The sequence below is a fragment of the Mastigoproctus giganteus genome, chromosome 12 (genome assembly GCF_048544385.1).
Source record: "Mastigoproctus giganteus isolate SK-2022 chromosome 12, ASM4854438v1, whole genome shotgun sequence".
Taxonomy (NCBI): domain Eukaryota; kingdom Metazoa; phylum Arthropoda; class Arachnida; order Uropygi; family Thelyphonidae; genus Mastigoproctus; species Mastigoproctus giganteus.
Window position 1 is genome coordinate 27,184,219 of NC_143586.1, and position 25,505 is coordinate 27,209,723.

The following is a 25,505-nucleotide window of genomic DNA, read 5'->3' on the forward strand; positions in this document are numbered from 1 at the left end:
TATAAATGTAGGAAATATTAGAGCCTAAACTAGGAGGTGGACTATAATAACTTCAGGAAGAGGAAAGTCTAGAAGGAAACGGAAATATATGCCAAGCTTTTTTAAGTTAGCACTTTTAAGGAAAGAATCTCAATTCAGTGATACTTTTCTTTTTATTACAGTTTTCACCTCTCTCAATATTATTACCAAAAATTATTGGAATTAAATAAGAAATTGAAAGTAATTATACTAATTATAATTTTCCTTATGTATATTTTATTCCAAAATATTCATAAAACAATAGGAGATTTATATCCTCTTTCAGGAATTGTTATGCCCAATTACCTGTAAAAACATTCGAACATTTGTTTTGGATATAAAAGTAACAACCAAGAAGCCAATTATTTAGTTATACGCATGCGTAATGAGACGATATATTTGTTTGTTTTTTTTATTAACTGTCTCTCCTTCGTAAAGTTTAGTATTATAAATTTCTTTTTATGATGGGCTGTATATATCATGAATTTGTCTCCCTCTCTCACACACACACACACACACACACACACACACACACACACACACACACACACACATTTATTTCTGTTTTCTTCTAGACTTTTTTCCTATTTTATCCACGTTTTTAGATGTACATTTGTCTTTGGAAACGGTGATTGAAAAACGGGGGGGGGGGGGGTCTTTGTTATTATTTTCATTTATTTTTAAGTAATCTATTTGATCCTCTGTTGACTCCACCGTAAACTGCATGACTGTTTTTAATAATATTTTCTTTCTTAATTTTCTCGATTCTAATTTCAAAATCTAATTACTATTTACTCCCATGACGTTTACATCAGAAACAGAAGCCTTTATGCTGTCTTTTCTCGAAATTTTGGTGGTTGACTCATATATATATGTTTAATTTTCTTTCTTTTATATATATATATATATATATATGCTTTTTCTTTGCTTTATGCTTGCTAACCCTAAATTTTATACCTCAAATTGTATTCGATCCAATCACGATGATTTCGACGTTTTCTTCAGGAGCAACCACCAAAACCAGAATGCAGCAAAAAGTAGGAGCCTCTGTTTCGAACACGAGTACACGGTAATTACAGATTTAAATAAAGAAAAGAAAGAGTATATAAGTGCTGATGTATATCTCGCGGCCGACCCTACAGAGGCAGATATAAAAAGTAAAATTTATATCTAAAAGTATAGGAAAAATACCTAAGTAAATAAAATTTCGAAGATAGAATGAAATAAAATAAAATAGCATAAGTCAGTGGGCCATAATGGTAGTTACTAACGTGTCATGCCGAAGCTGGGATGTAGACCACGTGGCATATGCCAACAGGCCGCGTGGGTTAAGAGAAAAGAAAGCGTTTACCTTGAGCAGAAGCGACCTAATGCGATAGAATGAAGAATGAATAAGTAGAAGTATGACTGGGTGAGAACGAAAATTAAACGAATGTAGTATGCCTCCTCCCAGGATAGTGTACAAAAATTAACTGGCAAGGAAGCGTAATACAGACGCTGAACTTTGTGTAAGGCTAAAAGAGCAATTATAGTTAGAAAAATAGCACCATCATACGGCTTTCGAACCGATTCGCACACAAGAAGGAAAGATATACAGGGTGTTTCAAAAGTGATGGTCAATAATTTAAAGGTGAACTGTACAGACTACAATATGCAAAAAACAGCTTAGTAAACATGGGTAATTTTAAGTGAATCGTTTTCGAGATATTGCACATTTCTAGTTGGGATCCACCACGGCAACGGCAATGGACTCGAGGCTGCACGTGTGTATCAAGAAGCATTTCCCTGCCGAAGGTAGCTCAACAGGCGCACATTTATCAGGGTACATCAACGGCTTAGAGAACATGGGCGCTTCGCACATGGAGTACGAGCAGGTAGGCCCAGAAGCATAACACCTGACGTTGAGGAAAGGGTGTTAGAAAGAATAGAACAAAATCCAGGAATTTCGACAAAGAGGGTTGCTCTGCAAGAGCGTGTACTGAGTCATAACAGTGTGTGGCGAATTTTACGTCGCTAATTACTGTACCCCTACCATACGTACCAGCGTGTACAAGGTCTCAGCAATACAGACTTCGCTCCCAGAGTGAACCTCTGCCAGTGGATGCAACAACAGTGTGTCCTGAACCCAGAGTGAACTTCTGCTCCCTGAGTGAACTTCCGCTCCCAGAGTGAACTTCTGCCAGTGGATGTAACAACAGTGTGTACTAAACCCCAATTTTTAAACAACATTTTGTTCACTGACGAAACTGGGTTTATTCTTGATGGTATTTGTAATTTTCATAACTGTCATGTTTGGTCCGACGAAAATCCTAATGCAATTCACGAGTCACGACATCAGCAACATTTCTCGTTGAATGTCTAGGCAGGACTACCCAGACAGGAGACTGGACTCTAATTGGACCACACTTTCTTCCAAACAGACTAACAGGACAGCTGTACCTTCAGTTCGGGAGCTTGATAAGGGTTTCAATAAGGGAGCTTGAAATTCAAGGAGAAGTTTTATTTGGTGATTTCCCGGAAGCAGAAAAGCAGAAGCGTCTAAAGAGTCTTTTCTGAAAATGGTGGAGGAAGAAGGTTTTCCAAGGATGACGTTTACAATTCATCTGGTCTTAATTGGAAGACCAGATGCATTTCCAGTTAAGACCACTTTCATCTGGTCTTAATTGGAAGTCACTCTCTTGTAAATTACTTGCATCACGACGCAAAATAGCTGCTCCTCGTTTCAAAGCTATCAAACAGCGTGTTACAATTATGGTGTGTGAAAATGCAAGTGGAAAGCATGTTTTATGATTATTGGTGATTGGGAAATCCAAGAATCCATGATTTTTTAAAGGTTTACCAGTATGATATAAAGAACAGAAAAATGCTTGAATTCCAACTTAAGTCTTGCATCGCTGGCTGCTTCAAGAGGGAGACGAAGAGAGCGTGATTGAGTTTTCAATGAAGCTCAACATTAAGGTTTGTTGCTACATGTTACCAGATGTCTGGAACATGTCGGAGAGAAATCTGAGAAAGGCATGGCATAAACTTTGGGGTGCTGCCAAAGAGACGGTCAGATATGTGCAAGATTTGAATGAAGACGTAGGTCAGAGATTGTATCTTTATTTCAAGGGATTCCCGGGTTTTCCGAGTGTGGGCAAGTTGATGCAGGGGCACAGTTAAACAAAGATGCTGAGGATCCTGCTTATCATATTTTAACTGAAGAAGAAATTGTTGCGTTAGTCCAGGATGAAGAACGTGCTGTGGATTAAATAGATTAAATACCACTATAATCAGTGCTATATTGGAAGATTTTATTAAAAGACAGTCAGTTTATTCAAGTGAACGAACTGATGCTATCTTAAACCAAATAATGTAAGGATTAAGTAAATAACTCTATCAGCACCATATGCGTTTCTGTCGAAATTAAGAAAACTGGACAGATATGAAAAATAGAGTTTTTTTCGACAAATCAATTTTACTATTTTTAACATATCGATTATGCAGAACATGTACATACTCTGATTTAGTATAGGTTTCACGTCACTAGAGGTCACTGAAAGTTTTGGAATGGCGACTTACAAACCGGTATCCCATGTGATATTTGATATGGATGGGTTATTATTAAGTAAGTAAATCTTAAATAATAGATATTTAAGATGTTTTTGAAATGGTGGTTTCGTGTTTATACACTTACGGAAAGCTTTAGAGGGAAAAGTGATCAGTAAAAATGTTAAAGGTGTATACATGTACCGGTGCGTGTCTCTCGCTATTTATCTCTACAACGAATTCTGTGTATTTTATTCTCGTGGGTAGCGTGAAGCGCATACGAGTGATAATACATTGGTTCTACTGATAACGAGATTATTTGAATGGACGATTATATACATATATAATAATAAACTGCAATAAATGCAAAAATGTTCAGTGATTCCTAAAGCAGACATCGAAGAAGCTTAATAAATTTCAAAACGGGCCATATGTACATTAAAAACTTTTTTATAATCTGATTCTGTGCTAGAGGGCTTTATATCTTCAGTAGACCCCTCTAGCACCTTGTTTGCTTTTTTTTTTAGCATGTTTATTAGCGCCTGGATACCAGTGGGTTTTTTTTTTTTTTTTTTTACCAATGTACGGGGCTCGAACCAAGGAACACTTACGTTACCTCGGATGGACAGGGTGTGGATGGAGCTTCGCAGTGTTCCTTTTAGGGAAAAATGTTTTATTTCTTGAAAGGAATGCATGGAAACTGGTGATGGACTTCGAGTATCGATCACCTCACTTCCCTGCTGACTTGGTGTACTCATTTCATGATTGGTTACTCCATTGGTAGAGAGTATATCTCTTACCCATATTTATGCGGCAACATTGCACTAATTTCAAGGTAAAGGTGAAGTTGCCGCATTCGTCACGATTCGCTCGGTGTCGTCAATGGGGCGGGATCAACGGTTACGCACTCGTCGTCATCGATGGCGATTGGTCGCTCGAAAGAAATTGGCCATTCTTAGTTTTCGGACAAATTTAACAGCTCAGTAAAAAGTTCCTCCCTTCTGGAATAAGTAAAAATTAAATGTAAACTACTTACAAATAATCAGGGCTTTTTTTTTTTTACAGAAGTTAAAAATAAATAAAAAAAATCATATTTAAAACAAAAAAAGTTTATATTGAAACTTAAATATATTTATTATTGCTAATGCCAATTGAGTGTTTGCCAATCACAATGTTTAATTAATAATTAAAATGCTTAATAAAATCCATAGGTGAACTGGGTCAAAAATTTTTACTAGTGTTTTTTGCACCCTATTGTGAGGAAATGTGTGTGTTTGAGGGGGGGGGGTTGGAATTACAAATAGCTAGTGATCATTAATTTTTTAATGAATTTTAAATATAAATCAACAATTATTTTATACAAAAACAAAATATTTTTTCATTTATTCAACAATGCTTAAACAAAAAATTCGGGTCTAAGCTTATATACAGGATGTCTCAAAAATATTGGTACAAACGTTTAGGGGAGGTAGGTAACATCTAAAGGAATGTGAATTGCATAGGAACCCATAACCGGAAACGTCACGGGAAAGTAGTAGCAGAGGCACAAGAAGCAGAAATGACACAAGACAGTAATTAGTGGCAAACATTTATTTCACATAATATTAACAATGGAGTACGAGATGGGTGCATTTAATGATGTTACAACAGATGCTCGAAGGTTCCACCATGAGACGCAATGCATGCGTGACACGGTCGAACACACCTGGAGTTTCTTTGACAGTAGCAGCAGCGCAGACGAGTTTCGCCCCGAGATCCATTTCTGTCTCCACAGGCAATTCATACACGATAGATTTGAGGGCCACCCACAGAAAGAAATCAAGGCTCGATAAATCAGGTGAGTGTGGGGGCCAGGCAACGGGTCCATCGACGCCCAAAACGCCTGTTAAAATGGTCACGAACACACCTTCCATAATGGGCAGGTGCCCCGTCATGTTGAAACCAAATGTTGCGTCTCACATTTGCTGGAACATCGTCAAGTAACCCTGGTAGAACTTGTTCAAGAAAGATCCGATATTTAGCGGAGTTCATGCGGGATGGTAACGGGTATGGGCTGACCAAACAGTCACTGACGATACCTGCCCACACATTTATTGCGAAGCGATGTTGTGCTGCATGGGGGCACACACTGTGTGGGTTGTCGTGAGCCCACACATGAGCATTGTGCTGATTGAATAAGCCTTCCCGAATGAAATAAGCCTCATCCGTGAACAAAACATTGGCTGGAAAATTCAAGTCTTGAACACTTTCTTGTAGAAACCACTGCGCAAAAGCCAAACGTGCAGGATGATCTTGGGGGAGCAGTAACTGAACCCTTTGGAGATGAAAGGATGTAAGGAATCGTCATGCCAGACACGCTGTACACTGCAACGAGACACTCCTAAGGCAGAGGCAGCAGCACGTGTGCTGGTAGTTGGATTATTCTGGACGGCATTCAACACACTTTCTTTCATGGACGGAGTTCGCGTCGAACGTTGTCCGCCTGCACCACTGCTGTTACCTCTAAATGACCCATAATCGCACAAATTTTGATGCACATGCGCAAACAAACGGTGGTCCGGTACATATCTGTCTGGGAAGCATTCTCCATAAATTCGTTGAGTAGCTCGTCCATTGCCCTCTGCTAATCCATACACTAGGTGCATGTCTGCCAGCTCACAGTTCACATATCGATGCATGCTCTTCGTGCGGTGACTACTGCTTGAATGAGTAAACCAGAAATTTTTCCTCTCGCTAACTGATGAACAGCGCCGTGTACCGACTTACGGTGACGTTTCCGGTTATGGATTCATATGCGATTCAAATTCCTTTAGCTGTTACCTACCTTTCCTAAACGTTTGTACCAATATTTTTGAGACACCCTGTAGATCTTAGATCCACAATACAGTGGTGTCCATAAAACCTATACAACCGCCTCTCCCACATACTACCAAGGAGTTTCACTTGTCTTAGCCACAGTCACACTACCTTGTAGCGGCGCCTCCGTAGCCAGGTGGGAAGGAGCAGCCGTGCATAGCACACGCTTCTTGATTAGACCGGGGTTCGAGCCCGTCACCACCAAATACGGAGAACGCGGAAAGGTCAGGGAATGACCACCGCATATCCCGGAGCAATATGGCCTTAGTTGCTAATGCTCCTAAAAAAAACCAAATAACAAATAACTACCTTGTATGAATTTGTATGTATAGCTGCTAGCCGCAACAGGAACTCGGTGGTGCTGCTTTCATTAAACTCTAACAGTGTTGATGCGACTACTGTACAGGCAAACAAAACATTTCCAAATGACTTGACTCATATATTACTGTGGATAAGAAAGATCCATATTTTTCTTATGATTTTTTTGCATTTAGTTTTGATGTATTAGCCAACAAATAGAATGTATTGGAGAGTGTAATATTGAAAATCACATCAGCCTCTGGCCCACCTCTGATAAAATCATTCAAAGAAGTAACAGGGCAAGCAGCAAAAGTAACAAGTAGCCAAAATGATAAAATAATTTTTTTCTTGAGATCTCAGAAGCAAAAGAATATATATTCAAAGTAAAAAAAAAAAAAAAAAAAACCCAAAAAAATCCAAATTTGAAAATTTGGCTCATTTAGCACCATGATTTTCTAAATATTTTTCCCTGGTGGGACCCATCCCCCCCATCTTTTCTAGAGGGAATTCCTCAGTGTACCAGAAGTTTATATTTAATCAAAAATTCATGCATACAATAATAAAAAAGACTTCCCTAAATTGATTTCAAAGTACGTAATTTTATTGTAGCTTTTACTATCCTGTAACACCAATATCTAGGAAAGTGTCATGCAAATATTTTTGGCCACTGGCCCTTCTTAATTCCTTGCTTGTATTGCATTGTTCTCAGTAATGAAAACATTATGAATGACAAGTGAAAATAAAAAAAAAAAAACATTTGCTCTTCTATGTTTCAAAGTATGCAGATTTAAAAAATAAATTAAAATTAATTGGCTTCCAAGGAGGGGAGGTAATACTCTCTTTAAAACTTGCCTCTTAGAATTAGTGTTCTGGGTGAGCTTGTATCATTTTTGTTATGTTAAATCATTTGTATAATAAGTAGAAAGTCCATCTCATAGCAAATTCCCCACATATCACAATTTGTGTGTAGCTGATTATAGGGTTCAATTATAACACCAACTAACAGTATAAAATATTTATTTTAAAATGTGTTTTTGTGTATGTGTCCTTTCATTACCATACATAATTCTCAAATTTTATCTCAAAATTAAATTATCAGTAAAAGAAAAAAAAAAGTAAATAGGATGTCAGAATTTTTTGTAAAAAATTGTTTCTAATTGACACTTTTGTTCTATTTATTACAGAATAGCAATGAAAGCTGTAAACAAAGAGTAAACATTTTATTAGCATTAGTAGAGGCATTTGATGCAAGAATGCAAGCTTATGCAGCATCAGCCAAAAAAAAAAAAAAAAAATACATAAAATAAATAAATAAATAAAAAATAACCACTTCCACTTCACCCCTCTGTTCGTTCGGAATACCTGTCCAGCTGAGCCTTAAACTTATTTAGGCTATCAACTTCCATGACAAGGGATGGAAGTTTATTCCAGCAACCAACCACCCACTGCCTAAAGGCAAATTTCCTCACGTCTATCCTACATCTGTCTTTCCTCAATTTGAATTTATGCCTCTCAGGTGATTATTCTGAGCAAGAGGAAGAATCCCATCAGCATTGAGCATGCTCAAACCATTCAAGGCTTTATACACCTCTATCAGATCACCTCGCTGGTTCCTAGTCCCCAGACACTGTAATTTGCAAAACTTAAGCCTTTCTTCGTAAGAGCACCCCTTTGTTCCATTCACTAATCTTGTTGCTCTTCTCTGTACTCGTTCCAGCATCTCTACATCCTTCTTGAAATGAGGCCTCCAGACCTGTATACAGTACTCTAGGTGCGGTCTGACCATTGCCTTATACAAGGGAATAATCACCTCCTTATCCCTGCTAGAAAAATTCCTATATATCATCGACAATACACCATTAGCTACTCTTGCAGCCCGTCTGCACTGCTCAGAAAACTTCATATCTGCCTGCACAACTACCCCCAGGTTCCTTTCATTCTCTACTACTGTCTGTGTAGTACCACAGAGTTGATACGTTGCTCTGGGGTTGCTGTTTCCCATATGTAATACTTTACATTTGTCAATGTTAAACTTCATTTGCCACCTCTCAGCCCATGTGCTCAACCTTTCGAGATCCTGTTGCAGTAGCATAGTGTCAGTAGTGTCCTTGACAACCTTGCCAACCTTTGTATCGTCTGCAAACTTGGACATTAAGCTTGATATACCATCAACAATATCATTTATAAATACAGAAAACAACAATGGGCCCAATACTGAACCCTGAGGGACTCCACTAATAATATTAGTCCACGATGAGCAGTGTCCATTGATTACCACTCTCGGTCTTCTCCCCCTCAACCACCCCTTTATCCATAGCAGCAATTTGCCTCCAATGTCACACTGCTCCAATTTGTGCAGCAGTCTTCCATGTGCAACAGTATCAAAAGCCTTTCTAAGATCCAAGTATATAATATCAAAGTTATTCCCTGCATCCAGTTCTTTTGTGACTGCATCATAGTATCCAATCAAATTGGTCAGGCAAGACTTCCCCTTAACAAAACCATGCTGTGCTGAGCTATAACTGAAGTCTTGTCTAGATGATCCTGCAGTGCTTCTTTAACCAGTGCCTCCATTAATTTTCCAGGAACAGAAGTTAAACTAACAGGTCTATAATTACTTGTGTCGCCCTTTGATCCTCCTTTATGAATTGGGGTCACATTTGCACATCTCCATATGATAAAAAATAAATCAATTAAAAGTAACACAAAGTACAGTTAAACAGAAAAGTAAACACAACATTTCTACGTTGAACAAGCACTTTACCAGTGAAACTGCTATACTGCTAAGAGCATTGATAAGACATCATGCTTCTTCCTGATCACCTGCTTACACATTGATTTTCATGTGTGGTTATACCATAACGATCAAATCTCTCTTCTCATTTACACCCTTCGACAAGTTTTACAAGTTTACAGGTTATTTTCCAAAATGTGGAACACCTTTAAACATATTGACACCTTTAAAACATAACTTCCATTTTTTGACCACACATGAAGCCTGTTTAAATCATTCTGAAAATTCTCAGCCTGATTTCTACCATTGACCACCCTTCCAAACTTCATTTCATTATGCCCTCTGCCGACCGGGCCAGCCAGGTAGGTAAAGTGCATGCCTGGCAACCCAAAGGTCGCGGGTTCGATTCCCGCCTTGGGCTTGGATCACAGTGAAATGCAAAAAAAACTTTGGGAGGTGCATTATGGCCACAGAAGCTGATGCTCCAACAACTAACAAGAAAAAAAAAAAAAAAAATCATGCCCTCTGTTCCCTATAATGGAATGGGAACAAGTTATAACAAGAGTGGCCCCATTACTGAATCCTGAAGGATCTATTTATGACTTTGCCCACTCTGAGAAGTGGCCCTTTAATATAACCATCTGCCTTCTTGACTTGCAGCTATCCTTCAGACCACCTCTGGATCTTTAATCTTGTACAGCAGTCTTCCATATTGGACTGTCAAATGCTTTGCTGAATTCTAAGTATATGATGTCAGAATTAAGGAGGTTTAATAAAGGCACTTTACTACACAAAGTATTTAATTAGTTTATTAGAACGAGAGGAAAGTTATTACAATAGACCCAAACAGTCACGAGAACTCAATACATGCAAAGAGAAGTTAACATTATACAAAGTGATGCAAAGATACAAATTTTTAGAATTTTTTTACAAAGAGATACAAAGTTAATACTAACTAACAAAGAAAGGTTAATGTAGCTTTTTGAAATGTGAATCTAATATGATTTGTTTGGTTGGATCAAGTTTTAAATCAAAATTAAATTTTATTCTAAATTAATATTAATTTCTTAAAACATTAATTAATTTTTTAAAGCACTTCTTAAATGAATATATACTAAATAATGAAGGTAAATCTATGTTATTTTGGATACTAATGTGATGACAAAAATGCTACTGAACTAATTATAAATCAAATAAATATTTGTGCTTATTAGGATAAGTTTATAACTCTACCATGGAGGTTCAACTCTAAAAATTTGTACCTTTGGATCTCTGTATATTACAAGACCAAAAATTCAGGCTCAAAGATGGATTTCAGCCTACAGAAATCCAAAAAGGCTCAAACAGGCCCAACAACCCAATAAATTGGGTTGTTGAGACTTTTTGAGCCTATTATAATAATTGTCTTTTCATTCCAATAAACTAATTAAAGCATCTCTGTTAAACCTATTTAGTAGTGATTTCCACATAATGTCTGTCTGAAGTTTATCATCAGAATTGTTTTTAACATCATTTCTGTGTGGCCACATCACAACGGTTTGGTCAAGTAGGATGTTCCTTTTACAAGGCTGTGCTTTCCATTTAGGAGTTTATGGTCAAGTGTGAATTACAAGATAACTTAGTAATGCACACTTGACTGTAGACTCCATGATCTTGCCTGCTCCCACAGTCAAATTGATCAGTTTGGTACCTCACCAATTAAAGGGAATATTATTATTACCTTGAGTCCAATGTGATCACATGATTAACCTTAATGGTTTAGTGCTCTTTTTCACAACTACCTTCAGTTTGATTAAATGCTACTCTCATATCTGGAGTTTATCTCCCCACCGCTTCAAGCTCAACATCTTTTCTGTTAGGCTCTCTAAACAGAATGTACTTTTTGTGTACTGCAAATGTCCTGTTTGATTTACTCTTTCCTTTTTGTATTTACTTAAATATAAAAATCCTTGTTTGCATTCCTGGATTTCTTTATGATTGATATCTTATACTCAGATGCATCTCACTCACACCTGTATACGATTTTTGTACATATACAAACCTATCTTTCTCTCGCTCTATAATTTCCCAACTAGTACACCGTATTACTTTTTATCCATCTTGTTGGATGTGTAGAGATATTTTTAATCATATTATTATTATTTTTTTTATCTATTTTGTGTTATCAGCTTCTGTTCATTTAGCTATAAGGCATCATAATTGTTTCCCCCTTTTTTAATCAAAGAACTTTTCGTTCCTGGACAGATGGCTTCTAGTTCTTGATTTGTTGTTACTAAAACCAGCACCGAATGGCATCCTTTTCCATTTCTGAAAAATAAAAATAAAAAGCTTTATTGTATAGGTAGGATTTAACTTTAGTTTGTGTGTGATATTGAGCAAACTAGATATGCCACTAAATGCATTGATCCTACTTGGTGTTCAAAATTCATTCAAAATTTATCTGACATCCTTTTGATGGAAGGAGGCATGCAGTGGAGTATACTGAGAATGTTGGGAGATGGTTTTTCGATATCACCGATACAAGAGGTAGAAAAATTTAGAAAAGTAGGATGCTATCTGCTGGCTTTATCTTTAGCTGAGATGGCAATAGAAACATCAGGTTTTAACAGAGATAGGAGTAGAGATCGGTAAAAGTTGCTGCCAATAACTTTGACAAGAGACCAAAATGACAAGAGGAAAGTTTTCTACTTTTAGCCTATTCAAAATTTAGTTTGGCCTGATTAATAAATGCTTTACAACTGTTGCAAGCTTTGGCGTTGGCAGAAAATGAACCTGGAGATTTGGATGCAAGCCAATTGCGATATGCAACATTCTTGAAAAGCCCTGGTACATTTATTTGAAAACCCAAGTTTAGATTGAGTATGAAATTTTGGTGGAGCATGGAATAAAGAATTTTGTCCCTACAAGAATAATTTCACTGAAATGATTCTTGTAGGGACGAAATTACCAAAGGAAATTACCTCATCGTTGGGAGAGTTGGTCTGGAGAAAGTGATGTTTCAAAGAGAGGAAGTCAAAGAGTTCCAAATGATTAGTTGAGTTGGGAGAATGATAGCGTCAACAGATGAATTTGATAGAATGGGGTAGAGAGATTTTAAGCCAGAGAAGATAAAAAAGAGGAGATTCCAGATTACCAAGTCTCTGACAGGGAATATCAGAGTGGACATGTGCAGTAGGGCCACCTTTGAAATGAAAAGAATCATGCTGCAAAAAATTAGGACAACTGAGATTGAGCAGTGGTTGACTCAATTAATAATTGGATTTCTGTTAGAAAACGTAAATGGGGTGTGGCAAACTGTAAATGGTAATGGGCATCATTGAGATTGGAATTGAGACCACATATATTTGTGAAATGAACAAGGAAGAGTCTTGGAGGTTTAGATCTTTTCGCAGATGTTTGTTCTATTAGTTTGACTATTCATAATGTATTCAGTAGTAAGAATATATCATGAATACCAGCTCCTTGACATTTGTATCATCATCATCAGCAGCAGCAGCAGCAGCTCAATATGGTCTAAGTCACTTATGCACCTAAAACTTGTGATACTCCATTCAACACATTAGCTCAACATATCAGAAGAGCACTGGCTGTTTATAACCTCTGTCTCCTAACACTTAATCATTACTTTATCCATAGTAGTAACTTCCCCCTAGTACCACATTACTTCATTTTACGCTGACCGGGCTAGCCAGGTGGGTAAGGTGCCTGCCTGGCAACCCAAAGGTCGTGGGTTCGAATCCCGCCTCGGACTTGGATCAAAGTACTGCAAAAACCTTGGGAGGTGCACTATGGCCACAGAAGCCGATGCGCCAACAACTACCAAAAAAAAAAAAAAAAAAACTTCATTTTACACAAGACATTTAGGTGATATAGTATCAGAAGCTTTACTAAAATGATAAAATTATTCTTTACAGACGTAAAGAATAATTTTGTCATATACTTTGATTTTTTTTTTTCACAAATGACAAAATTATTCTTTACGTCTCTAAAGAATAATTTTGTCATTTGTAAAGACCTCTTGGTAGTTAATCAGTCTAGTAAGATGTGACTTCCCTTTAACAAATGCATGCAGCGAATGCCTTATAGCTTCACCCCATCAAGATCATCTTGTGTTACTTATTTAACTATTGACTCCATTATTTTCCCTGGCATAGAGATCAAACTTGCAGGTCTGTGGTTATTCACTTTCAGGTTTGGCTTGGCAAGGTTTGGCTTTGGTGGCTTCTAACAGTTTTGGCTAACATCTGAATTATTTATCATGTCTTGACTATTTACAGTGACAAATTTGCTGTTGGTACTTGGTGATTGCTGTGGCAGTTTTCAACCCTTTTTTAATAATGGCATCCCTAAGTAATTTATTTTATTTTTTGGCACCCTTACTCAATTTTCTACCTGTTAGATCCGATTGTGTGTGTGTCTAATATTAAAAAAATATGTTATATGATAGTTATTACAATAATATAACTATAAACAAAATTACAATTCATAATACAAATTATATATATATAATAATTTTATTCTTTATATAGAGGAATTAAATAAACATCAATTATAGATCACCACAAAATTAAAAAGATACCATATACCTTTTTAAAAATATATAAATTTAAAAAAAAATAAGTTTAAGTAACTGAAATCCAAATTACGTGGCACCCCTGGAATGTTGTAGCGTTATCCCGGTTGAAAACCACTGCTCTGCCACCTGGGTAAGCTCATTATTATTATTAGCCGTATGGTGCAAGGAAGCCTGAGGCTTATGCTGCACCAGCCAAAAAAAAATTCCTGCATTACCCTGAGAGAGAGAGAGAGAGAGGGAGAGAGTCAGAAGTAGAAGGGAAACACCAAGAAAGCAAGAAAGTGAAGAATGATGATATCCAGCTCAGGACTCTGGGTTTGCCAAGCCCATACTCACCAGATGTGAGCCTCTGAGGTACTGCTCACTTTACTTTTGGAACCACCTTTGTGAATTGGTGATACATTTGCACATCTTCAGTCTATAGGAATTTCTCCCGAATCTAAGGATACTCTCATTGTAATGCCTAAAGGTTTGACTACCTCGTTTGCTGCTACTTTTTATATATTTGGATACATTCCATTAGTCTCAAGTGCTTTTTCCACTTTTAGCTGTAGTAGTTTTTCTTCCCACTTCCTATCAGTTATAACCGAGGTTCCCAAACTCTTTCGGTTCACGGCACCCTTAGTGTCCCAGTAATTTTTTAATGACACCCCTATGCCAAAAGAAATACCTAACACAGTGGTTTTTGACGTTTTAATATATATCTGTATAATATAAAGAATAAAATTATTATACGTCTGTATAATAATTTTATTCTTTAGAGGTACTAAATAAAGATCGATTATAGATCACCAATTAAAAAGATATGGTACAATTTAAATATACAACTTTAAAAAAAAAATAAATAATAAATTTAAGTAACTTAAACCCAAATTACACAGCACCCCAAGAATGTTGTTGCGGCACCCCAGTTGAAAACCACTTAATTATAAAATCATTTAACTCTAAATCAGTGTTATATAAGATCTTTACTGCAAAAACCTTATTGTAATAACCCATTGCAGCCACAGGTTAGTGGTTTTACAGAGTGTACTGTTGGAGTAATAACACAAATAAAAAGAAATAATAAAATTAAAAGTGAAATAAATGAGAAAGTGAATTAAATACATATTTTCCATATGGAAAATTAAAAGCCAAGGCCTACATCTAGATATCTGGCCTTGGTGCAATACAGTGGTGGAGTTAGCATTATACACCAGATGGCAGATAGGTTTGCTAATGTACTGGGCCTAATGTAGGTAGATCAAGGCCTGATTTACAGAGGTATGGCCGTAGCATGGATCATTTTAAGTCAGTTTATTATGGGCTATGAGTGTCTCTCTCCTGTAGACTTTATCTCTAGTAAATCTATAAAAGTTTCAGTCTAGAGCTTGGACTGCAGGTAGCATTTGTGTTGGGAGAAATATTCTGAAAAGCTGACGGCATTACTGGCTCAGAGGGCAGTTTTTACCTGAAGAACTGGTTGGGGTATCTGCCTCTCAGTGGTATCCCAAGTGTCCACCGGATTCAGATCACCAGTGAGCATTTTTATGGTTGTGATCAGCAGTGCATTATAAAATATGATATTTAATTTCTGATAGGCAGGAACCCTTGCAGGATATGATGTTTGGAGGTGGTCCTCTTCAACAACCTTAGGCGCCTCCGTAGCCAGGTGGGAAGGAGCAGCAGTGCGTAGCACACGCTTCTTGATTAGACCGGGGTTCGAGCCCGTCACCACCAAATACGGAAGATGCGGAAAGGTCAGGGAATGACCACTGCATTTCCCGGAGCAATATGGCCTTAGTTGCTAATGCTCCTAAAAACCAAACAAAACAAAACAAACAAACAATCTTCAACAACCAGTATTCATCTGCAAACATTCTGTTAGTAGTTGCGGGAAGGAGGACAGCAGATGCTCAAATTTCCACTGCATACAGTATTGCTGGGTGGATAATTCTGTTGACATTGGTATCTTAGGATGAGAGAGATGAAGTAATTGCTGTTTTGCTTACCATCTCACTGTGGACATCTTTTTAAGTAGATGAGTTACATGATCACGAAAAGTCAATTTGGAATTGATGATGACCCCAAGTCAGTATGAGAAATAGCCTGTGGGATGCATGCTCCTAGTATGGCTAGTTGAAGGCAGGTAGGGCTTTTCTTGAGAGAAAAGGTCATCACAGCTGATTTATTATGTTTTAAGCTAAGACCAAAACAAGACAAATGTTTTGAAAATCCACATAAGCAGTGAGCTAAAGCTTGTGGATTATCTCTAGCTTTAATAGCTGTGAAGTGCTTTATGTCATCTGCATAGCAAACAATGTAAGGAACAGAGGTGATAATAGGGTAGAACACAGTAGTAAAAAGGAGACCAGACAACACTCCTTGAGGAATGCCTGCATGAATAGCTGTGGTGAGAATATTTTTAGTTAGTATGTTTTTGAGGTGAGTAGAGATCGGAGAAAGGCAAGTAAGTGGTAGTATTCGTGGCAGAGAGGAGGCCATCAATGCTGACTTCAGGTATAAGTAAACAATTGTCATATCTGTATTTCTTCAAAAATGTTGAGAACCCTGGAGGAAGTGTCTGACAGATAGTGGATTTGAGGGAGGTTATTTGGCATAGACCCTAGGAACAAAGTTGGGAGCAACAGTCTCACAAGTAGTTTTAGTAGGCAGGATGCTTTGGCAGTGGGTCTGAAGTCTGCAGGTTGGCCTGGTCTCTGAATTTTAGGTATTGGCATGATGATAGATATTCCACTGGGGTGGAAAATATTCATGGGTCAGAATGTCATTAAAGATTCTAAGTAGATATTCAATAAGATATGGACTGCATCTGACCACAAATTGGGCCACTGTATCATTCCCTGCTTTTTTGTTGGAGACATTGCATTGGTAGCTGATGTTATATGATCTTTTGTAAATTTGATGGTGGCTAACACATCTGAGTAAATCCCATCAGTGAGAGTAGGAGATGGCACAAAGGTAGAAGGCTGAAATATTGTAATATACTGAAGCCATGCTGCCTGGCCTAAATCATGTAGAGAGGATACTGAGCATTCTAAAAAGAGTGTATCAAGAGTGTACTGATTATTAGATAGATATCTGCTGACCCTATCTATAAAAGCATTTTGTATGAATGTAGTTGGAATATATAAAGGCCATTGTAGCAAGTGGTCTTATCCGAGAGTACTGAAGTGCATTTGCTTTGAGTGACCATGATTTAAAACTGTGCACTACTAAATACACTTGTTCTAATGTTCTTGTATCTTTCTACCTTGTGAATTCCTTTGACATTATGTTTGTCCTAGATTATAAACAGAAAATTTATTATTTATATTCAGTTTGTCAGCATCCTCTACAGGATCATTAGTAGTTATGCCATTCATGTCAAGTGGACCAATGTGATTCATCCCTTTCCTTGTAAGTGCTAACATGAGCAAAGAATTGTTTGCTACTTTGCACACTTAGCTAAAGACTCCTCATAATCTGCCTTTAGCAACATGCCTAATCCCGCTGGGGAACTTAATTACAGATTAGTTTCTCTGCTTACTGTATGGCCCCAACAATTATTATCATCAATTTTTCTTCTTTACTACTAAAACTCAGTTCATCTGATATCCATTTTGGTCTAATCCTAGAATGATATCTCCTAGTTGGTACAAAAATCTTAGTAGCCTCTATGCTTACATCTGTGAGCAACATCGTTTGGTCTCACTGATAAGTATTTAAAAAATGTCTGAGCCCATTATAATGCAATAGTCCATATGCAATAGTCCAAAAGTTGAGCACTTTTTGTGGAAACAATAATTTGGCTGTCAAAAACAGTTATAGTGAAGGTATAAACTCCTCTGGCCACCTTAGAGCTGTATCAGAGTATGAAAATGAGGATTGGCTTGAACCTGTAGCATGTAATGATTAATAATAACATGAAATGCCATGAATAGATATAAACAGTATGGGGGGATGGATTATAGGAGAGATGCTAGTCTGCTAGTAGATTGAATTTTTGTTTATGTGTAAAAACAAGTCATTTGGACCCTAGGCCACTTGCATGCAGACCTGACCAAAGTGTTTAAGGCCTTAAATTGATTGAGTAAATTTAATGATGATGGTATTCTAAATTCTCAGACAATTCACACAAGGAGACAAACTGAAATTGAAAAAGGATGGCTGCAGGATTAATGTGTAAAAATTTGCTTTCAGCCAGAGATTAATTGATTGCTGGAACAAACTACCATTTGGTGTTGTGGAAATGGATAGTTTGAATAAATTTAAGGAAAAATTATACATATTATTAGATGGTATGGACAGATAGATTGGTGCAGTTTTTTTTTTTGGTCGAAGCTGTATAAATTTGCTTCCTTGCATCATTTGCTGCTACCATCACTACTACTACTAATAATAATAAAAGGAGCATGATTAGCCCAGTGATTATGATGCTGGTCCATCAATATCATTGACCTGAGTCTGAATCCTGACCTGAATCCTGACACACACACAAAAAAAAAAAAAGCTAGGGAAAAATAAAAAAATAAAAAATTGTGATGGATAATGCAGAGAGTGGTGCCATCTGGTGCTGGTCCAAATAACTATCCCCCTACTCTGAATGCAAAAGCCAAAGCTAAACAGATCCACTCCCACACTTGGATGAAGATCAGAAGTTGAAATATTGAACATACTCCATCAAGTGCTCACATTTGGTGAGTATGGGCTTGGCACACCCAGGGTCCTGAGCTGGATGTCATCATTCTTCTCTTTCTTGGTGTTTCCCTTCTACTTCTTGTTCTCTCTCTCTCTCAGGGTAATTAAGAATTTTTTTTTTTTTTTTTTTTTGCTGGTGCAGCATTGAGCCTCAGGCTTCCTTGCACCATATGCTAATAATAATAATAATAATAAAATGTGAGGCAGGATAAAGTCACTTACATTCAGGTCTTAGGCAGAGGGGTCAGTTTGGAAAGTTGGAGGCAATCTTCCAAGGAAGGCAGTGGTGCTGTCACCTGTATAGCTACCACAAGGGAAGAGCAAGACTATCCAGCCCAACCCAACTGGAAGCACTTCCTGCACAACTGCACTGGCCACCTAGGAAGGAAAAAAAAGCCAATGCATGAAATGGAGCATCAAAATGAATACATTCATCATACGAGCATACTACGAAGTAACGAAGCTAGAGGCCGACATGACAATGATATGCACAGGACGAGATCACACACAAAGTGGTTGTAATGGTTTCTGACTATTTAGGACACTGAACAGCAGATAGCAGACCAGAGATAACACAGACATTGTTACAAAGAATCTGATAGCTCCTGCAATCTTGGAAAAAATCAAGCATGATGTGACCAACTACAAAGAATAAAGAATATGAGCACAACCAAGCCAGAACTGGAGGAAGAACACAGAGTACGAGAACTACAACCTGGAGCAGCTGAAGTGAAAACAGACAAGGTTATGATATCCAGAATAGAAGAGTGGAAGAAGACCATAGCAAAATTTGAGGGCATGGACCCCACAAAGATCCATTAGAATTCTGTGGCAAGTTATTGACCACCTCAATCGGAGAATAATACTCAATTACCTTAACAACGGTGAAGCCACCTTTTGCATGAATTACGCCCCTGAAAAAGGGGCGTAATTCATGGAAATCAGGAAAGCAGCTGAAGTGAAAACAGACAAGGTTATGATATCCAGAATAGAAGAGTGGAAGAAGACCATAGCAAAATTTGAGGGCATGGACCCCACAAAGATCCATTAGAATTCTGTGGCAAGTTATTGACCACCTCAATCGGAGAATAATACTCAATTACCTTAACAACGGTGAAGCCACCTTTTGCATGAATTACGCCCCTGAAAAAGGTGGATGGTAACACTAGATACCATCCACACAGCCATTTACTGTGCCATTGTACCAGCCATCAGTATGAATGGAAGAGAAACCAGAGGCCAAGAGAAAACCAAGATATTTGCAAAGACAAGAAACCACCAGCCTGGTGAAGGAGGCTACAGCACAAGATAGAAGAGGTAAGAGTGAAGGTAGGCCAACTAACTCAGTACCAACAGGGTAGCAGAAGTAAGAAGATGATCAGAAAAGTGAAGGCCATCCTCAAGAAACACAACATCCACAACAAACACGAGACCCATAATCAGAGAATCGAAGAATACACGTATACCATCAAGCAGAACCTCCTTGCACTTAGTAAAAGATTTTGCCGACATAGGGAGAATGCTCAGAGGAAATCAGCCAACCAGATATTTGAAGAAAACTAGTGAGCCCTCTACAAGAATATTGGGCAATAGGAGGAGGAGGGCAGTGCACCCCCCCAACCAGAAGGCACACAAGGAGTTCTGGAGTTACCTGTGGAACAGCAAAGTCAGCCATAACAGCCATTTCCCCCCCCCCCCCTGGATAGACCTAGACTGGAAGAAAACCAGCAACATATAAGAGATGACAGGATGGAAGATTCAGGAAGTACTGCAGTCGATCAGAAAATCCTATAACTGGTTTATCCCAGGAATAGATAACATCCACAGCTACTGGTACAAGAAGTTCAGCTGCACATACACAGGCACTGCTATGTGTTCTTATGTGCCTGTGTGTTCAGATGCACATACAGGCACACAGCAGAACAGTTCACCCAGATGATAAGGCACCCTGACATGATCCCAGAGTCCCTGACTCAAGAAATCTAAGGACAAAGACACCACAAATCGGGTGAAGTACACTAGATACAGCCACGTGGCCATTTACTGTGCTATTGTAGCAACCATCAGGATGAATGGAAGAGAAACCAGAGACCAACAGAAAACAAAATGCAAAGACAGGAAACCACTAGCCTGGTAAAGGAGGCTACAGTATGAGATAGAAGAGGTGAGTGAAGGTAGGCCTACGTGAAGCAAGCCTACAAGAAGCACCACAACTTGTACCCAGCCTACATTGACTACCACAAGACCTTCAAATGCATGCCCCACAGAAGTTCAAACTTGTTCTTAAGTTCCAGTAAATACTTCTTTTTCTCCTCTGTTGTTATCTCAAAGACCTTTGTATTATTTACTCGAGTCTGTTTTTTTTTCTTTCTTTTCTTACATCATATCAAGTGTGCACCTTACCATTCTGTGATCACTTACAACATTTACCTTGTTCAGGATGGTGACATCATTCACAGTATATCTTCTGTTAGTGAGGATGAAGTCAATTTCATTAGTTGTTACTCCATTTGGGCTCTTCCAAGTCTACTTTCTGTTCACCCTTTTTTTGAAAAAAAGTGTTCAGTACTGACATCCCTCGAGATTCCAAATTCCACATCTTGCACCTCTTTCATTTATTTCACCAATTCCAAAATTTCCTATAGTTTCCCTTTCTGCACTGTTTTGTCTCTTTCCAACCTTAGCATTGAAGTTCCCCCATAATAATGGTGTAGTGAGTTTTCTGTTCAGCTAGAAGTCTCTCAATTTCGGTGTACATTTTTTCAACCTCTTCATCATCGTGGCTCAATGTTGGTGCATATATCATTATAACCTTTTTGTACCTCTTAGAAATCCTGAGTAGTAGTCTTAACACCCTTGATGATGTACGTTTGAATTCCAAAATGTTGTTTTTTATATCTTTATGGACCAGAAAGCCAATTTCACTTTTGCTCTTTTCACTCTTTCCATTGGTGTACAGTAGATTTCCACTTGATAAATTTATGTGATTAATTTCTTCTTGTTTCAGCCAAGCTGATGATATTCCAATTCACATTTTCTAATTCTTTTTCCAGCTCTAATATCCTATCGTCACTGATGAGCCATCTTACATTGTAACAGATCAAGTTCAGTTTCCGTGCATGGCAGCCTGGTTGTACCCAGAGATTCTTAGCACTCTCTGCTTCCATTAATAATAATAAGATTCTTTATTAACATAAATTTTATACAATAGTGATTCCTTACACAGAAAGCCAGAGGAATCTTACAATTTGTTGTTTATACAAGTGATTTTTTTTATAAAAAATAAATAAAAATAAATAAAAAATAAATAATAAATAAATAAATAAAATAAAAAAAAATAATAATAACTAAATAATAATTAATAGATCAAAGCAAAGATGATAATCAAAATGCAAAAATGAAGTAATAATTACAACGAAAAAGGGCTACAGTTGAGCAGAACATGAAATGACATCGGCTAACTAAGATCGGCACTTACATAAATGTCCTTTACAAACAGCTAGATAGGACAAGATGCCATCGCGATATGCCTTATCTATTGTCCACAGGTCGAGCGAGTTGAGTGTCCTGAGTCACATTAGGGAAGTGTCTATTGAAATTCTGTAACCGCTGGAGCCTTGAGCACAGGGAGGGGGGTACTACGGAGATGCCTGCCAGGCAAGTGCGAACCAACCGTGTTCCAGATGTTGATGTGATCCTGCTTAGCTGAGCACAGATGAAGGAATGACTTTATTTTTAGCACATGGGCTCTGTGGACTATGGACATATATTGCAGGTTGCAGCAGAGAGTAGATTTAGATCTGATCCTCTCACTATAAGAGAGGGAGTGAAAGCCCCATGGGAATTGAGGGCCATTTGTTTCATCATTTTGTCATGTGCTGGAGGGTCTCATGTTTTCCTCTTCATGCTGACTAGGCGTCTTGAAGAGAATCACTCTACACATTCGTTGCTACCGAAGTGACATAATGGGGCCTACCATCAAGGTTTGCATGAGTGGATTTTAGGGAAGCAGGCCAGCCGGACTTCTCCTAAATCTTCTAAAATATAAAGATATTGGATCCATCAGTGTTTTAGACTGTCTGATAACACACAGAATGCCTGCTCCCCTCTAAGCCTTTATACTGGGTGGTTATAAAATAAGTTTCCATATTCAGGAGACCCTAGTGTCAAAACAGTTAGATAGCACTGTGAAAATCAGTGGGTATGTCATTTAAGGTATCGGGAAGTGATTTGTAGAAGAAAAAAATTAGTTAAAATTTCTACCACCAAGGGAGAAATTGGCATTGTAAACATGAGATGGAATACTTAAATTAGAATTAGATTTTCATATCAGAACTTGGAAATCTACAGATATTGTTCTATTTGCTTTCCTTCACTTGAGATGATGTTCTGAAAATGGAGGACTATGTGTGACAGTTTTGCGTAGCATCTCATTGAGGATGTTGGCTACATGCTATTTAATGCTTTCTTCCAAATTGACAAGCATCTGTATGCTGCCATGGTAAACTCTGTCTTTCAGGTACCGCCATAGTCAGAAATCACAGAGATTGAGATCTGCTGATTGGGCTGTCCAGAACTGGGGAAAGTCTCTAGAAATGATGCGATCATTTCCGAATGTTGAATGGAGCAGTTCCTTCACTTGTTGACCAATGTGGGGAGAGGCACCATCTTGCATGAACACTACGGTCTCTAAGCATTACCTTTCTTGCAGAGCGGGAATAATGTGATCTGTTAGAAGAGTGCAGTACTGTGCACTAGTTATCATACACCTTATGGGGCCATGAAGTGCAGACTCTTCAAAGAAAAATATCCTGATTATAAACTTTGCTGTGAATCCACATCATACTGCAACATATGGATTTTGTAGTGGTCTTTCATGCACAGCAGATAGATTAGAAGTTCCCCATATTCAGCCCCATGAAGAGTGAAATGTACCTCATCAGACCACAAGATCATTTGATCCCATGTATCGTCAAGTTCCATATGAGCCAGAAATCGTAGAGCAAAGTCTATTCATTGTTGCTGAGCACAAGACTTTAGTTCTTGCACTACGTGAATCTTGTACAGGAACCAGTGTAAAATTATTCAAAGCACTTTACGTACAGTAAACCAAGGAAGGTTCAAGTCTCTTGTCAAACCTCTGGTACTACTGACTGGTAGTGTTTTGCATTCTGACCTGGAAGCCATTGCAACCGCCACTTCATCCATTACCGCTGTTTTGATTTGTGGTCGTCCCCTGCCTGGAATTACACTTAACTCCCCAGTCACTTCAAATTTCTTTATTAGTTTTCGAAGCCCCACTGACATCAAAGGTCCTTTACGCAAACCTTTAAGTTTCAGATATTCATGTAGTGCTGAATTAGCATTACTATTATTCTGGTAGAATAGTTTTACTAAAAGAGCACATTCTTTTTTGTAAGAGCCATAATGGTTATTGATGGTGGCGTTGGCCATTTTGCTTTTATCTAACAGGAGGTCATTTGTGTAAGCAGCATGTCTTGAATTAAATAACAACTTTCACATATGTGTAGCATCGACTTTTCCCTTGGTGGCATAAATTTGAACTAATTTTTTTTCTTCTACATATCGCTTCCCCATACCCTAAATGACATACCCACCGATTTTCATGGCGCTTACTCTAATTGTTTTGACATTAGGTCTCCTGAATAGGGAAACTTATTTTATAACCACCTGGTATATAGCTGGACACTATTCTTCTGAATTTGCATCTGTAATTCCATTTCTTTTTTTTCCAAACTAGTACAAATATGCACCACTTAGTCATTGTTCAACTCAAAACTCACTGAAGTAACTTTTTTTTTTTGTTCTTTTTATATCCACTTCTACATTTGTTCTTTGGAGCATCTTCCTTTTTGTGTATTTTCCAAAAAGTTGCAATTTAAAGAAATTGAAATTTCTTATAAACAAGTAACTTTTGTCCTCTGAACTAAACACAGTATTACAATACTGCAGGTTCTTTGTATTTGGGTTACCATAAAAACAAAAAAAAAAAAAAAAAAATGAAAGTTTATGCAAGTATCTTAGAAAAGAGAGTTAGAAGTATTGTTGAATAAAACTTGTGGTATTGATAGTCTAGGTTTTAGTCTAAACAGAGCCATACACCCATCATTAGCAGGTGATGACAATAGCATCCCTTGCCTCCCCCATAATCATGACCTGTATCACTCACAAAAGTGATCAACACAAAAACAGAAGTTAAAAAAGTCGTTATAGATTATAAAAATTTAAATCACTCTAAATTTTCCTTATATCTACCAACTTTCTTCAAGAATTGGAATAAATTTGCCTACATAGAAATAGTCTTTAATGATGCAGGAGATGAAACCCAGAAATAAAGAGAAAAATAAGTAAAGAAGAAAGTTAACTCTCCATCACTTCCACCCTCAATCTAACAGAAATGCACACATGGCATCTCTAAGACAGCCCTTATGCATTTTTATAGAATTGAAAACAGTGGTTTATTAATTATAATCTGATAAACTCAGTTAAAAAATATCAGATGAAAATAAATGAGAGAAACTGGTAATGACAATAATGAAAGTTGCATCATAATTTTTAGAATTTTCAAGGTCACGCCTACAAATTGAAACAAATGCTCACCTGGTGTCTGGAACACACAATGTGCAGATCTGTATTTTTTGTCAGCTTTACATTTATGTGGTGAAACCAAAGGAAAATTAGACGCCTGTCACTGGTGTCTCACAGATGCCATGTGGAAATGGGAACTGCCTAGAGATGCTTTTGGTGAACAAAAAAAAATAGATGCTTTTGCTCACATAGCATTTGTTAAAT

At 37.6% G+C, this 25,505-nt stretch overlaps 1 protein-coding gene across 1 annotated transcript in view; it reads left to right on the plus strand.

Moving 5' to 3' along the window:
- Positions 1 to 3,544: 3,544 nt before the first annotated feature.
- The window catches only part of Gs1l (pseudouridine 5'-phosphatase-like Gs1l), a 71,980-nt gene continuing 50,019 nt past the window's right edge, over positions 3,545 to 25,505 (plus strand). Inside the window, exon 1 of the mRNA XM_090385635.1 lies at positions 3,545 to 3,625. Within this exon, the coding sequence (XP_090241761.1) occupies positions 3,568 to 3,625 (58 nt within the window). The 5' untranslated portion in view covers positions 3,545 to 3,567. The remainder of the gene's footprint in view (positions 3,626 to 25,505) is intronic.